This window comes from Staurois parvus, unplaced genomic scaffold (genome assembly GCF_062004578.1).
Source record: "Staurois parvus isolate SC_StPar_1 unplaced genomic scaffold, SC_StPar_1.0 ptg000233l, whole genome shotgun sequence".
Classification (NCBI taxonomy): domain Eukaryota; kingdom Metazoa; phylum Chordata; class Amphibia; order Anura; family Ranidae; genus Staurois; species Staurois parvus.
In genome coordinates this window covers 3,115,004-3,132,761 of record NW_028318029.1, presented here as the reverse complement: position 1 = coordinate 3,132,761, position 17,758 = coordinate 3,115,004, and the positions used below count along the sequence as shown (strand labels likewise).

Below are 17,758 nucleotides of genomic sequence, written 5' to 3'. Positions count from 1 at the left end.
CTCTGCAAGACTGAAAGTAAAGCACTAGTCCAACTTTGACGTATACACCAATCAGCCATAAAATTATGACTACTGATGGGTAAAGTGAACAACATTGATTATCTTATTACAATGGCATCTGAAATTGGGTGGGGTGTTTTAGGTAGCAGGTGAACATGTTGTGTTGTCCCTGAAGAGGATGTGGGCAAATGTAGGGATTTGAGTGACTTTGCCAAACTGTAATGGCTAGATGACTGGGTCAGAGCAACTCCACGGCTGCAGCTCTTGTGGGATGTTCTCAGTCTGCAGCGGTCAGGACCTACTAAAAGGTGGTTCAAAGAAGGAAAGCTGGCAAACAACCGACAGGGTCATGGGCAGGCAGGCAAGCAAGGCTCATTGATGCATGTGGGGAGTGAAGGCTGGCCTATGTAGTCTAATCAGACAGAATAGCTACTATAGCTCACACTACTGATAAATGTAATGCTGATTCTGATAGAAAGGTATAAGGACACAGACTGCAGCGCAGTGTTTTGTGTATGGGGCTGTGTGGCCGCAGACCAGTGATAAAACTGATACTGAACACCAACGTTTGACAGTGAAAACAGTAAGATCACATAATACACAAATGAAATATTTACCTCTGTGACAAAAAGACTCTGTGCTTCCTTCTCTGCATTGTCTGGAACAGTTGAACATGTATATCGACCCTGACGCTTTAAGGTTGCTATCTACAAACGGAAGAATCAAATTATATCAAGTTAGTAAAATAATAAATGTCAAAGTATGTTTAAGAAATGAAGTATAGGATAAAATATATTATTTGTAAAGTAAACATAAATTTACTATAAAAACTTGATAATTATTCTATTTATAATATATTGTATAACAACGGATCCTGAGGATACACACAGGTGCCACATGGTCAGTACAATAGCATGTAATCACCAAAACACAATGAGAGCTATACATTTTAGGCATAACCTTACAAAAACCACAGTCTGTGTAAGGGCCATTAGCTTGCATGGCCAGTAGATAACATGCTTGCTATTTTGGGCAAAAGCTTTTATTGACCTTGACATGCCATCACAACTAGATCACCATCTTCAGTGTGGCAGTACATAACTCCACATTTACAAGACGTGGTTGATTTAAACATCACTTGCCACATTGTAATCATGTAGCAACTGGCATCTGGGTCAAGCAGAAAACATGCAGAGGTTCAGTAGGGCAATGGTTCCAACAAGGTCAAAGATCTCTAGTTTTCATAGCAGAGAGCTCTATCCAAATATGACCATATTTATCACAGCCCAACTCCAGGCAAATAAAACATTATCCCTTGCAGTGCAGGGCCCACAATGCAGGGGTTAATTGTTCATTTTGGTCTAGTGAAACAATAAAAGAAGATATACTTACCCCAGGGACTGACAAATTTGCTTTGAATCTAGCAGCCAGCTAAAAAAGTTAGGAGACAAACTTCAGTACCCTATATCTTCTATAGGCGATGCTTTAAAAGCCCCCTATAGGTCATCAGTTTAGCAGTACTGAGGAGGTCTGGTGCTATAATTATTGCTCTCATTCCAGCGTACGCACAACTCCACTAAATGTGGGAAACGGTCGACGGAGACCTGGAAGCGATCTCACACACGTTGCTCCCGGATCAAGAAGATGGGCAGATGAGCAGGCACATGTCCACTCTCTTCCCTCCCCTCTACCCTGTGGCACCTGCTATGCCGATTGGAGGCCTGCAGATGGACAAGCGGAGCCCAGGATATGCAGAGGGCACGAGCAAGGGTGGAACTCTAGCCAAATCGAACTAACTAGTGAGCCCACAGCAGGGCTAAATGTAGAAGAAAAAAAAAACTACCTACCTGGCGCCTGGCATTGTCCCAGGCATTGGGCAATATAAATTGTGCATCCCTGCAACAGTAAACTGACAAAAGTCCAGGCACCAGGACACAATTTCTAGTTGCCATGGTGACCTGGTGCCTAGGAATTGTTGAGCCCTGACTTACTCAATTTTCTGCCCCTCCCCACAGCTAGACCGGTCCCTGCAGCTTTTGCACCTCTACACTCTACAGTCCTCACATCAAGACAAGAGCAGGGTCCATAGCCCTCCTGTCCTGTGCCCTAAATAAAAAGTTATTAACTCTTGCAGTGTGGGCACAGTACCACTAAAAGGGATAATTTTTTTTTTATCTGTCAGGAGTTGGGCTTAAGGTATCAATATTTGTAGATGGGTTTGTATGGGCCTATTAAAGCAATGAGGTAAAGTATACCTGTGATATAACTAAATAAATCCATCAAACACAAGTCAAAATAGTCAACCTACAATATGAGGTTAAAGCCCTGCATGCAAGGGTTACTGATTTGTTTATGCCTAGCCTCTCCTCCACACAGATAGACTCCACTGATCTATGGTCCTGACATCCTCAAGACCAGTGCAAGGTCCACAGACCTGCACTGAATGTGAGGATGCAGAGGGACAGTTAACCACCAGAGGTGAAGTAGTGCTGCCTGACAGGGGAGCAGAGGATCAGGTAAGTAAAACTGTTTCTCCTCTCCCCTAGCCAAAAAAAAAAGTTGTTAACCCTTGCAGTGGAGCTCAGAGTTGGGGTTTTATGATTTTTTTTGTTTAAAAATCTTACCTTCCTATAACTCATAAAAAGTAGTAGATGTAATGTATACACGGACAGCGGACATTTAAATGTCTGACTCAACCAACATGATGCCCTGAAAATGCATGCTCCGCTGCTTCCTAGATGACATGTGTGCTTCTTTACATGTACTTTATTATTATTTTCAAGAAGAGACGGATGCAGAGGCTTCCAGTACCTTTGTACTCACAAGGGCCTGGTTTCCTGCTTCTAGGACCAGAGATTGTTATCACTATAATGTTAAACAAATACTTGGGGTAAAAATAAATAGCAGGAAGCCTTCACTGAGGAAATGGATTGAACAGAAGTTACGGGTAAAATAAAGCTAGATTTTAAGACAGTATTGATAATTAACAAATTTAAGAAACAATCCTTTTAAAATATGGATTATGGTTTGAGTGGATTAAACCATTAATTACAATACAAAAGGGCATAGAAGAGCATTTCATTAATGGAAATAATAAACTACAAAAAAAAAAAAATCTTTGGAATCATTCTGCATAAAAGAAATGATCTCTGCAGTGTGATGGCAGGATAGGCAGAAGCTGCATGTGTTTCATTTAAGTAGCAGAGTGCTGTCTACGCCCAACCATCTGGGATGAATTTAGATTTGCTGTGTAACATTTACTTATATTCTGCACAGGACTAAAATTCTAAAGTTCAAGATACATATAGACCCATCTTAGGTGAACATCAAACACCATACAAGACTTTTATCTTTCAACAAACCCAGAGATGACCACATCCGCTAGTTCTGTGGACACAAAATGGCTTATTTAATGTTCCAGTGCAATGAGGAGTGATTACAAAGAAAATGCAGTACCCGAAACAGATCTAAACCTGCTGAAATCAGAACAGAGTAGGACATCAGTAAAGACCGGAAAGCAGAAAAGGTCGGCACTCAGGAAATCCAACCGTAAACTTCATGTACAAAGCTAAAAATAGCCAACGCGTTTCAATCAATCAGTCCTTAATCATGGCCAATACAAAACAATATATTGTTGTGTATTAACCATGACTAAAGACTGATTGTCAGAAACGCATCAACTATTTTTAGCTTTGTACATGCTGTTATTTAATAAAGAAGTTTCAACGCAGTGGATTGCTTTAAAAAAGGCCTGGATTCTTTCCTAGATGATACACAGAATATGACTGGATACTAACATTTATAGGTAAAGTTGATCCGAGGAATACCCAATTAAGGGGCACTCTGATGGGCACATTGTATGTTAAGGGGCACTCTGATGGGCACATTGTATGTTAAGGGGCACTCTGATGGGCACATTGTATGTTAAGGGGCACTCTGATGGGCACATTGTATGTTAAGGGGCACTCTGATGGGCACATTGTATGTTAAGGGGCACTCTGATGGGCACATTGTATGTTAAGGGGCACTCTGATGGGCACATTGTATGTTAAGGGGCACTCTGATGGGCACATTGTATGTTAAGGGGCACTCTGATGGGCACATTGTATGTTAAGGGGCACTGATGGGCACATTGTATGTTAAGGGGCACTCTGATGGGCACATTGTATGTTAAGGGGCACTCTGATGGGCACATTTTATGTTGTGCCCATCAGAGTGCACATTAACATTAAATGTGCCCATCAGAGTGCCCCTGTAAGACTACAACCTACCTTGAGGGCAGACAGGAGCTGTGCCGGGATCCTTGCTGAAGGATTCTTGTGTACAGGCAGGGAGTGGGAGCCGGAGAGACAGTGAGCTACATGGAGCAGGGCGCACACATGATGTCATGTTGCCGTGATGACCGCCCTGCTCAGCGGTGGATCTGTCATTGCGGGCTGACGGTCCAGAAAGGAGCGCTGCTGCGGCCGTTCTCGGACCGCAGTCCACCATTTAGTGGCCGCTGCTCTATATGTACAGAATTAACAATTTTGCTTAAAGTGATGTCTAGTCAAGACCTAACTAAGCCTAGACCTACTCCCACCACATTCTAAGCCCTATACCAACTACCTTATAAAGGAAAAATTTGTATACTTACAAAATCTAACGGCGCTCTAGTGTGGTTACGTGATCTCTCCTCCCCTCGCCCACGCCCAGCTCCAGGGGAGAGAAGAGAGCAGCAGCAATGGTTGCAGACACTGGGCAGTGATATCACCCATGGTCATGCTATGGGGCAGCCATGGTCGGCTGTCCATCCTCTTACACTGAAGCTGGCACATGGACCAAATCACATGATCGGACCAGAGTGCTCTTAGATTATGTAAGTATACACATCATTCCTTTACAGGGTAGGTGGCAAAGGTCTTAGAATGAGGTTGGGAGCAGGTTTAAGCTGAGTTAGGATTTGATCGGACTACTAATGTAAATCTGTTCTCAAGTGTAGCACATCAGGGTCTATCTAAAGGCTTTTTTTTTTTTAATTTTGGAAAGAGTAGTTTAAACTCACATTAGAATTTTTTTGGCCATGTCCTGTTGAATAGAGTTCCCATCGTAGTTCCTGTCCCAGATACACAAGAGGAAGTGAGAATTTTCTCCAAAGTGAAGGAAACACCAGGACAACTGTCCTCCACTAGAACATGTTCATTCAGCTCCTGTTCTTGGGGCCATAACATTTTCCATTTCCAATCACCTACTGTCTCAGTGACAGTGGTCACATGGACAATTAAACCAAGCGGGGCCCAGTCAGAAAGAAAGACCTGATAGGGGTTAAATAACCTTTCACCGCTTTATCTAAAACTGAAAGAAAAACAAACGTACAACCTCTGAACATGGATAAAAGGTAAATCAGTTCTAGGTTCATATTGTTCAAGTTAATAAAGGGTAGATCAGTCTTTAAACAGACTGGGGAAATCTTTGGCAGAGGTGAAATTTCTGGAGTAAAACACTTTAAAATAAAGCCGAAGCTGATATTGTTATGTGTATCATACATTTAAAACAATCTTAATCTAAAAAGACAATTTATTTATTAAAATCTCTGTTTGTACTGATTGATTTTATGCCAAAAGCACCTTGCTGTGAAAAATAATACACTATCATTTGTTATGGGGTTTCAGGCATAACTTTAGGTCAAGTTCATTTTCAGGGTTAGACGGTCTTGAAAGGTTCCAGAGATTAAATGTCTGTGACAACACTGGCCTATTGTCACTAACAAACAGCGGAAATGCAGTTCCTATCTCTGACATTATATCTATAAACCAAACATTCTAGTGAGAGACACCAATCTTTGATTATATAGAGATCAAACAAAAGTAATTGACCGATTGCTGCATATTACATATTTTCAGCACAGAACACCAGAAAAGGCCTTTTATTAAAATAAACCTAGGCTTGGCACATATAGAAATGTTAGTGTCCCCAAAATGAATTTTGGTTACGAAAATTAATAATCCTTTGCAGAGAATTGTATTCCATAAACATGTCATGCATTCCATAATTCAGTTCATAGGTGCTACATATGCTCGTTAGTTTGCTCATACTCCAGGATGGGGGTAACATAAGTGATGGTGAACAAAGGTTCCTGTACCCCAGTGATTGAGCAAACTGAAACCAATGCTCTAAATAAGTTATTATTGGGGAAACAGGCACCAATGCTGGGGATTTTTTTTGTATACTGGCACCAATTTTGGGGTGCTCTCTGCAATCCTGCTCCTGGCATTATAAGAGGCTGCACTGTCAGGCAGCGCGATCTCCACCCGACAGCTGAATGTTAGTCCCGGCTTGCCCCTCTGACAGTACATCATTCTTAGATGAGGAAGAAAGAGCAGGGCCACACAGGTGCGGGATAGATGTAAGGTAGGTAATTAAACACAGGAGTATTTAAAAGCAACATTGCCAAGGATGGTAAGGGCTCGTTCACACTTGACTTTATTTCTAACTCTTGCCAAATGCCCCTATAGCGTTTGACAGGCGTTAGGGAAGCGTTTTTAACGCTCCTCAAACGCTCCCAAAATGCCCTATGCGCGGTTTTGAGGCAGTTGATAGGTTTAAGACACCTCCTGTATGGAGAAACCATGCATTGCTCAGGTGTGATTTTGGCCCATTCTTCCACATAAATAGTTTTCAATTCTTGAAGGTTCAGTGGGCCCCTTCTATGAACTCTGATCTTTAGTTCTTTCCATTTTCTATTGGATAAGTCAGGTGATTGGCTGAGCCATTCTAACAGCTTTATTTTCTCTCTTTGAAACCAACTGAGAGTTTCCTTGGCTTTGTGTTTGGCGTCATTGTCTTGCTGAAATGTCCACTCTCGTTTCATCCATCATCCTGGTAGATGGCAGCAGATTTTTTATCAAGAATGTCTTAGTACATTTTTCCATTCATCCTTCCTTCAATGACATGAAGTTTTCCAGTACCTTATGCTGAAAAACAGCCCCACACCATGATGTTCTCACCTCCAAACTTCACTGTTGGTAGTGTTTTTGGGGTGATGTGCAGTGCCATTTACCTCCAAACATGGTGTGTATTATGACATCCAAATAGTCCAATTTTGGTCTCATCTTCATCTGACTAGACTATATTTTCTCAGTATTTCACAGGCTTGTCTAAATGTTGTGCAGCAAACTTTAAATGAGCTTCAACATGCTTTTTCTTCAGTAACGGAGTCTTGCATGGTGAGCGTGCACACAGGCTAATATGGTTGGAGGCATTACTTATTGTTTTCTTTGAAACAATTGTACCTGCTAATTCCAGGTTTTTTTTTGAAGCTCTCCACAAGTGGTCCTTGGCTCTTGGACAACTTTCCTGATAATTCTTTTCACTCCTCTGTTAGAAATCTTGCGAGAAGCACCTGGTCGTAGCCGGTTTATGGTAAAATTATGTATTTTCTACTTCCGGATTATGGCCCCAACAGTGCTCACTGGAACATACAGAAGGATTTCTAAATTTCTGAAACAAATGTCAACAGTATGTTTTGCAACAATACGGTTGCAAAGGACTTGAGAGAGAACTTTGCTTTTACCCATCACGAGATGCTTCTTGTGTGACACCTTGGTAATGAGACACCTTTTTTAGGCCATCAGTTGAGACCAAACAAGTTGATATTAATTTTCACTGAAAAAAGGAAGGATTGCTTTCTAATTACTGACAGATTTCAGCTGGTGTCTTGGCTTTCCATGCATTTTTGCATCTCCTTTTCTTCATGTGTTAAATACTTTGTCCCTGTGTCATTCCATTTTATTACATAACCTAATTTCTGAAACTATTTGTTTTGGTTTTTTTTGTATGTATGAGAGTTGGGAAATGGTTAATTAGTACTGCCATGAACCACCAAAGCTGGGGGTTATTACTGTGTATGCTGGCACCAATGCAAGAGTTATTACTGTATATGCTAACACCAAAAATGGGGGTTACTGTGTAAGCTGGCACCAATGCTGTGGGTTATTACTGTGTACGCTGGAACCAATGCTGGGGGTTACTGTGCACGCTGGCACCAATGCTGGGGGTCATTACTGTGTGTGCTGGCACCAATGCTTGGAGTTATTGCGGAAACTGGCACCAATGCTGGGGGTTATTTTTGGGGAAACTTGAAAAAATACAACACGATCGACATTTCACAGTGTATTTTGCTTCCATTCATGTATAAACAGGGTTTAAAAGAAAACTGTGAGAGCACTGAAACTACTAAAATAAATACTGTTAAAATGTGTGAGTGAATTCTTTTTTAAATTAAACCTAATTTCTAATGTTTCAGTAATTATGTTGCATATAATAAAAGGTTTACAGACCTTTGTTCAAATCAGTAATTAGATAAAATAACTTTTCAAACAATGAATCATAGAACACAAACAGTAATTGCAAAAAGTACTTAAAAGCTCATGTGGTAGTGATTCAGACCCATGTTGTGCCACCCGTTACCCAGGCATTGAGGGCAGTGTGATAACAGGATTTACCATCACAGCCTTCTAGAGTGTGAGGTCATAACCCAGAGTATTTGTTTTCCAATGTCCACTAAAAGTCGGTTTAGAATGAATCTAAACATTAGGAACAGAACCAATGGTCCCCAATACAGAGCTCTTGGTAGACAGAGATAGAAGTGGAAACGTGATAGAAAAAGAGAAATAGAAGAAAATCGCTCCCTTTGGCTAGGATCCTGGTCCACCTTCGCCGTACCCTATTCCTGATCCTACACAGGTTTTAAATAGGTTCTTGCCTTGAAAAGACACTGACTAATTCATAATAAACTGGGAAGGAAAGGTCGGGGGTGCAGTTAATAAAAAGTTAATAAGGGATCACAGAAAAATTAATATATCTTTGTTACCTGAAAATCATCGTATGGAAAGAGGAGCATCTCCCGTAGTGCATCATTCAGTATTTGTGTCTTCTTCTGTACAATAACATTCTCATAGTCAATGGGTTCAATGAGCTTTGGCTTTGCCTGGAAAGTAAGAAATATATTTAATTTAATACAATAATTAATAGTTCTAAACTAAACAGCCACATCCCAGATTCTCCAGTCTGAAAGCCATATGATATACCCCACTCCCTGGTTTGATAGCCATATCCTCCTATCTCCCAGTCAACTAGACACACCCTGCCTTCCTTCAGAAATAAAAACCTTTATCTGTATCGATCCATATGCGCAAACCCTTTTTCAACAATAGTTATCACCTCAGCATTCAAAAGCTAACAAACACTTTCGAAACATTTTTTTTCCATTACACCACACTAACATGGCAATGAAAAGAATTTGAACATTTTTTACATTTCCATGTTGCTTATACTATCCACTGGTGTGTTTCTGGAATTTTTTGTAGGATTCATAATCACCACAGTGATCATTTTTGGAATATACCTACACAAATCCATCCCCATATAAAACTGGAATAGTTTGTACAACATTAATGTCATCACAATATAAAAACAATGGTTATCTGATTAGATTAATCATGATCTCATTTGTATTTAAGATAAACCTGAAGATATTTCTAAATCGGCACAGAAAGTCCTAAACTGACGGAAACTTCTCCTTCTGCACAAACATTTTCATAATTTAAGAGACAGCTACGGGTCAGTGGTTTAATCGCATTACTTCCATGTATTTGTGCTACAACTCGTTTGATCTTTACAAAATAATTCTGCAGCACATGAAAGAACAAAATCATAATACTCTGCACCTTTACCTTCATAAACCCTACATAAACATTCCATGTCTTTTCATTTCCAACATTCACTGCCAGTGCTTCCACTAGCATGTCACATAACTGCAGGAGAGAAAGACGTCATGAAGCAATAATGTGCATATTGGTTTTTTTATTTTTCTTTCAAAAAATAAAATTTCATTGAGACAAAATTAACACCAAACTTTCAAACCTACAGCAAAAACTCTTCCCTCAATATACAGATAAATGATTTCCATTTTAGACTATCAGAGATTGTTCAATAAGAAATGTAGCAGCGATAGGTAATCAGATCCAATCTTTTGTGGAAATGGAAACACACAGAGCTGCTGCTCTGACACAAGAATAACTTAGAAGACAGATTGTTTCTGGGTCAAGAGGACTAGTGTTTATCTACGAAAGCTGCAAGTAGCCATGTGAAGTCTACGGCCCAATACTGTTATCTGTGATTTTATGTGACGGAAACAAACTTGTTGGAGTAGTTCTTCCACCAAAATTACACTCTGGCTCAAAAAGATATCTGCAGAGAAACACCCATTCTAAGCTTTTAGAACAGCAGCTGCACAATGTAATTGGGAGGAAAGCAATTTATTGCTATGACTGTTCAGAGTTTTCAGCATGGTCTTATCTGAATAATGAAATACCTCCACTTCCGCATCTCATGGGAAGCCTTCTAAAACCTTTCCTTAATTGCATACTTTAACCTCAACTAATCACACTAGCGTGTAGACTCAGTCACAATACTTTCCTAGGAGACTGTTCAAGCAGAAAGAAGCCGTGTCACATGCTGCTAGAATGTCAGATTTGCTTCCAGCGCCATATTTTTGTGGCTCCCTTTTTATGTCAGTAGCTCTTATGGTGTCCATGTAAGATAGCAGGAAGCTTACATTCCACTATTATCTCCAACCAATTCTTCAGCTGTCAGCAAAATGTACTAATCCAAAGCACAGAGTCAAGGCTCTCACAACTACCTTTCAATAAAAGGGTGTCAACGCTTAAAAATAAACACTGGCAAAAAGATGGGCTGAATTCACAAGATGTAAAAACAAATCAATTGCTAAGCCTTTACTGTGAACTGATGACTTGTTTCTCTTGGCCGGCATTGTTCAAATACAAAAAAAAATTAACTGTACCAGAGCAAGAGAGTGGAGCCAGTGAAATGTGTCACGTTTTTGGTTTACAGTTTGGCCAGAAAAGCCCAGGTAATTTGCAGCATGACATGCTAATAAAAGAAAGGCAGAATAAAAACTGGTCACTAGAAAGGTTGATGAAGGAAATCAAAATGGTTTGGACATAGCTACTGATTTTCTCCTGTCACAAGAATCAGTGTTTTACAATAAACCAGGGTGCATGAGGCCACAAAACCAAGTTTTCCCAAAGGTTTCGGTCTAGTCTTTGAGGGAAGCAGACAAAATCTCCTTTAACATAATGTTGTTTATCCTACAGTACCACTGAGCTATAGATGAAAGAATTTCAGGGTTCACATCCATGGGCTTAATCTTGTGTTGGTATCATTAGTTTGAAGTGCTTCTGAGATTAGTCAGAACCAGTCCTCTTGTACGGGGTCCAGGCCAGTAGGGGGGGCCCAGGCAGCTGGGTGAATCGGATGTGGGCAGAGATGGTGATTGGTATGGCGGGAGGGGCAATTACTGGAACTGATTCCCAGTATGGGTCTCCCTGCAACAGCTGAAAGCTGGCTTCTTCTGCTTGCTTTCAGCTGTTGCAGAGAAAGCCATACAGGGGATTGGTTCCAAGTTTTGCCCCCTCGCTACACCCATCACCCTACCTGTGCACCCTGCCAGTTTCCACTGTGTGCCCCCACCCCCACAGTGCTGCCGACTTCCCTCCTCTCCTTTCCACCAGCAGCTGCAAGCACATAATAGGATTCTTCAGAATGGAGAGGGTAGGGCGTGGTATCGGTACCGATCACTGGCTGAGTTTATTCATAAATAAAGCATTTTAAACTGTTTTTCTTGGGGTAGAGGGCCTTGTCAAGTTGGATGTATGGTTCCCCGTGGTTTCTAACAGCAGCCCTGGTCATAGCTAACAGGTACATTTGACCTGCAGTTGATCTTCTGACCAGGTGGGGTTTGCATCCCCATAAGCTTTTATGAGAATACAAAACCTGCTTGAATTGAACAAAACCTGTTGTCAAAGGCCCCAAAGACAGAAATGAGCTTTGAATAATAGACTGTTTGGTAGACCATTTATTCTCAGCACAGTAAGTTCCTATTTTCTAATCAAGTATCGATCTATTGACATACATAAACCAGGACACCCTCCCTCAGCAATAGCACAGTTCACTCTTTGTACTGTCCATACTTGCAGGCTTTGAATATATCTGGGACCCATATGTACAGAACACTAAAATGCAGCAAGTTTTAACCTTTATAGAGCAGTGGTCTCCAAACTGCAGCCCTTTACTTGCCTATAACTGGCCTCTCACTGATACCAGACACTATTCCTCCTACTGACACCAATGATGGGGCACCAATTGTTTCCACTGACACCAACGATGGGGCACAATTTCTTCCACTGATATCACAGATGGGGCACTAATTTTCCTCCTACTGACCACAGGCACGGTGTTATTTTCTTACTCCCACTGACAACCAAGCCTGAGGCATTGTTTATTCCCACTGACTCTGGTGCATTTTCCACTCCCACCGGCCACAGTCTGGGCCCCCCAAAGTCTAAAGGACAGTAATGTGGCCCTTTGTTAAGAAAGTTTGGATACCTTTGCTTTACAGCACTCCTAACTCAATTGTTGAATAGGATATCACTTATAGATTTGTTATAGACCAGTTTCATATTGTGGTTTTGAGTCTTACTTTAGATGCAATAAATTGCTTTTCTGCACAACCCAGTGCTCTCTGGCTTTTGTCTTTTTTTGTTCATCTATTCACCACAGCTACCAAGTTATGTAGACAAAATATAGAGCTTAAAGAGGGTCTGTACTGTGGAAACTGTGTAAAAAAGACAAGGTGCTATTGCTCATAGGTTCCCTGCAACTGAGCGGTTCAGTTTTACTTACCTTTACTGACGTACTACGCACTTTGTCTCTGTGTGGATGCAGTTATCCTGGTAAAGGCTTCTGCATCCTTTGCCCTCTGATGACTAGTGAGCCAATGACTGCTGGGGGGGAATATTCAGGAAGCAGGAGAGGTGCAGGAAATACACCCACAAAAAAAAGAAGAAGCAAGGGAGTACTGCAGTTCTCTCCATCAGGAAGAACAGTGGGCGGCACAGTAGTGAAATCCATAATTATATCAATATGAATCTCATAAGACTAGCACCCAAAGTCCCTGTTTACACTTGTGGTTGTTGGGATAAAAACACATGGCCTCAACCTCTCCCACTTAAACTGCAAAAGCAGCTGATGGGGTTGTTCACAAGCTGCAGGCCTGATGCTTTGCAAAAATTATACCCACTGAGGGCTGAGCACAACCCATCCACCTGAATAGGACGGCGCAGGTTTTAGGGGTTAAAAACAGCATGTAAGGAGGTGAATTCCTCCTCACTGCCTGTTAAACGGCCTCAGAAGAATGATCCACTGCAGATTGCTCTTCAGAGGCCCAATGCTTGTGTAAACAAGTCCAAAAGGCAGCAGTGCCTTAATGGTAATCCTACACTCCAGATATAACTAAGCATCTCAAAGCACAGGAGTGCACGTCCTTTTTTCTGAATTTAAGACAAAAAAAAAGGAAGTCCAACTTTTTCAGGATACTACTAAGGACCCTTGAATGTGGGGCCATGTAGCTGCAATGTGTCCGTCCTGGAGATTTTCACCCAGGAGTGACATATGCAGTTTCCAGCCCCGCTATCAGCAACCCATCAAAGTCTATGGCAGGCTGCAGCGGCACAAAGCTGAATGTACAGGGCCCTAAATGCAACCCATCCAGCCACAGACTTTGGCAGGCTTCAGGCAGCAGGGCTGGATATAGCACATGTCCCTCCTGGCTGCACAAATATTTTTGGAGCTTAGGTTCACTTTAAAGAACAAATGGTGCTACTTCATACTCCTATAGCACTCACCATTCGCACTTGTGACTCCTTTTCTATATTGTTCAATCAAATGTAGTCCCCCTCATTCCAACTGCTTTGTTCTTCTAGTTTATATTTATAATTCTCCTCCTCCCATGCCCGCCTCCAGGACTTCTCCAGGGTGTCACCCATCCTCTGGAACTCCCTGCCCCAACCCATCAGATTATCACCTACTCTCCTCTCATTTAGGCACACCCTGAAAACCCACCTCTTCAGGGAAGCCTACCCCACCCCCTGCTAACTTGCTGTCCTCCTCCACTCTTCCTACCACTCCATCCCCCACAGCTATCTCCTCCTGTGCCACCATCCCCTCCCTACTAGATTGTAAGCTCGAAAGAGAAGGGCCCTCGATCCCCTCATGTTTTGCATTGTATTGTATCGTTATTGTTCTCTCCCCCATTGTAACGTACAGCGCTGAGCGAACTATTGGCACTTTATAAATACTGTATAATAATAATAATAATTATAATGAGGTAAAACACTAAACACCACCAAAACAGACTACAATTCTACAAGATCCAGAAGTGAGAAATGTAAAGAACATAAAGCAAAGAATCATCAAATCCACAATTATAGTCATACATCTCTACTACGAGTTAGTGCACTAACAACATCACTTACAGTTTTTGTGAATATTTACAACAGATAAGTTGAGACACTTTAATAATGGGACACTGCCATACATTTACTATTGCATTATTTTTTAGGTTAGTGTACAATTCAGCAGCTGTTTAGGAACATACAAAAAAAAAATAAAAAGTCTGAGATGCAACTAGATGTACAGTATATAGGTAATGCTGGCCATACACCTGTAGAATTGTTTTTAATTTGTTTTTTTGTAATAGTTAATGAGGACAAAAGAAAATCGTTTTTGACCCTAGTGGTGAGATAATTTGAAGGCTCGGGTTGGAAACTTTTTGTTAGTTTCTTATCTGAATGAACAAAACTCTAACAGTAAATGTGGTTTACGATCGAGGAAAATCAAATGTACTGTTGCCACCTCCTAAAGTTCAATGTCAAAATGTGAATTATTGGCATGGCCATAAAATGAAATATTATTTGCAAGTCCATATAATGCACCACTGGACGTCTGAGAATCATTTTCATACAAGCAAAATCCTGCAAGTGTAAGGCCAGCTTAAAGAGTATATTTTTTCTTATAACTGGATCATGCAACAGACCTTATATATGTAGGCCCTCTCCAGCCACTGCACACATTCCCTACCCAAATTATCTTGGGTAAGAGTCAGTTGGCCAGGTTGGTTGGTCTGCAAGTGCTCTCCATCTCTTCTTAAAGAGGAACAAATGTGCATATATTCATCTGATGCAAATGAAAATGTTTGAAGAAGTATAATAACCTTTTAGATGTAGTGCTCTAATAGTAAACGCTTAAAAACAACTAAAGTTGACCTACTGTGAACCAACATTTAGATTAGCATATGACCCTAAAGTTGACACCATACGGTGCATGCTCATACTATCAGTTAAAAAAAAAAAAAAAGGGAAAAAACGCAACTGAAAGGACATCTAGTACAACAAGCACCAAGCTATCCCTTTCACCATAATGGTATGTGTGTAAGCAAGAGCATTCCGGTGGCTCTTAAGGTTTTATGATAGTTTGAACCTTTCCACATCACGACTGGTTCACTTGAAACATTATGGTTTGGATCACGCCATAAAACTGAATGTGAACAAAATTAGAAACAAACTTCCTTTTGAATTCTTTTATCCATTCTTGTCTTTACATAAGGGACTTCACAAATAGGGAGCAGATGTTGATGGAAAATACCACCCATATCCACATTTATAAAGTGATAGCCTTAAAAAGAAAAAAAGGAAATGCTAGTAGAGACAAAAAACTTACAAAGTAAAAGCTCATTGCAGAAAATCACTATCAGGCAATAACAGCTGGTACTGTAAAAATATAAGTTAAATCAATGAAAAGAGGAAAGGGATGGCTTCTATATCTCCAATAGACAAAAACCACAGAAATACTCTACAAAAAAGAAACCCAAGCTGTGATTCCAAGAAAAGCAACACATTATAATAATTAAGCTGTGGTTTTCATATCCTGCTGTGCACTTAAGATCAACTGTATGATGTGTATGGAAGCTAGCAGGGTCATGACATTTGCAATGTTGGCTCACTCATTTCCAGAAAAAGTGTAACATAGGCACACAGCACCATATTCAAAGATTTGAAAAAAGCCAATCCGGCTCTCAGAATGATTGGTCCTGGTGACTGTCTGAATGATCTGCAAACAAGTGCCATTAAGGGGTCTCTGATGACCACATTTTCCATGCTAGACCTTTGACATCTGTAAATCAGCTGATACCCATATGCTCTTGCCAAACCTTGTAATAAATGGAATCACGTGACTGTTGGACTGTTCCTGGGATTTATGATTGGTCAGATTATTCCATGGTGAATGGCAAAGCTGTTATTCTAGTAACAATGCAGACCTTAAGCTGGTTACAAAACAGGCAATTTCGGGAGTTTCCAGTAGTTTTTACAATCCAACATGGCAAAATCAAAGTTCCACAGTGAACTAGCACCAACAGTTCTGTCTCCTAACTCAACCACTTCATATGACGTCCTGGACTTGAAGTGGAGATATCAGGATGCCACCTGCAGCTATAGGCATCTTCCCAGTATCTTATTTTCAGCCAGCAATTCCCTCAAATGTAAAAGCCATCCTAGCGGCTGATTAGCTGCTGGACTGCTTTTACAGGCAGCGGAAGTGGATGTAAATAAAATATAAAGCGCCCTGCGCTTGCAAGCATTCGTGAACACAAATGTAGGCCACGCCCACACACGTAGACTGTGTTTGCACCACACGCAAGGTATTGCCCTGAACGTTATAGCAAGAGCAATAATTCTAGCTCTAGACCTCCTCTGTAACTCTAAACTGAGAACCTGTAAAAATTTTTAAAGCATCACCTATGGAGATTTTTTTTTTTTTTTTTTTTAAGTATCGTAGTTTGGTGCCATTGCATGAGTGAGCACAATTTTAAATCTTGACATGTTGGGTATCTATTTACTCACTGTATCATCTTATATATTTTACCAAAAATTAGGTTATATATTGTGTTTTTTGCATTAAAAGTCATTAAAGTGTATATGTTCTCAAAAAAATTGCGCTTGAAAGATCACAACGTAAATATTTGGGGGTTCTAAATAATTTTCTACCAAAAAAAAAAAAAAAGTATGATATTTACATGTAGGATAGAAATGTCAGAATTGGTCTAGGTGGGAAGCAGTTAAAAAAATAAATAAAAACAGTGGAAATTGTATGGAAGTATCACAATGCCAGTTGAGCGTCATATTTAATTGATTTTCAGTCCAGGTTTGATTGGCACCAAGCTGGAAAAAGATCAAAACTAAGGATGGTTTCAAAGACATGGCTGTTTAATTCCAATAAAACGCTCAAAAACGCTTCCACAATTTTAATAAAATAGCCATGTGTACAGCCAGCTTGACTAAGAATTATATGTACCTTGCCCCTATCTTCTGCATTGCTAGGTGTGATGTAACCGGGAAATGCAGAGCAGATAAAATCTCAAGAAAAGATACTCCACTCCATTGCAAAAGAGTTTTCTAGTAAGAATTCAGCTGTTCGGCATTCCCCAGGATCTAGCTTTGATGTACCATCATCCTCGCCTAGGCACCACTAGAGGAAGATGGGGGGGGGGGGGTAATAATTATATTTATTTTCTTTACAGGTACATTTTATACCCACTAAAAGTAAGCATTTTTTGTGAAGGAAGAGAAGGCATGGACAGTTGCTACTGTGATGGTGGAGGTAAGCAGTAATGACTAGGACTTACTTAGAAACATGCTAGCAATTTCCTAGGACAGTCAAGCTTCGTGAGGTACGTAAATGGCCTATACCTATAAGCAAGAGCATTATTCAACTTTAGTCAGAGCAACTCAGTTTATCTACAGACACCCCTTACTAGAAAAGGCAGTTTTTGGTGCGCTAACCCTTTAAAGTCAAGGAGAGC

The 17,758-nt window shown here is 40.6% G+C and overlaps 1 protein-coding gene across 10 annotated transcripts in view; it reads right to left on the bottom strand.

Annotated features, from left to right (window-relative positions):
- Positions 1-17,758, bottom strand: part of DOCK9 (dedicator of cytokinesis 9) — a 323,125-nt gene that overhangs the window by 189,919 nt on the left and 115,448 nt on the right. For all 10 annotated transcript variants that reach the window (XM_089679964.1, XM_089679972.1, XM_089679969.1 and 7 more), the window contains exons 2-3: positions 8,852-8,968; positions 618-707 (exon numbers count right to left, since the gene is read on the bottom strand). In XM_089679964.1, the coding sequence (XP_089536090.1) occupies positions 618-707; positions 8,852-8,968 (207 nt within the window). The remainder of the gene's footprint in view (positions 1-617; positions 708-8,851; positions 8,969-17,758) is intronic.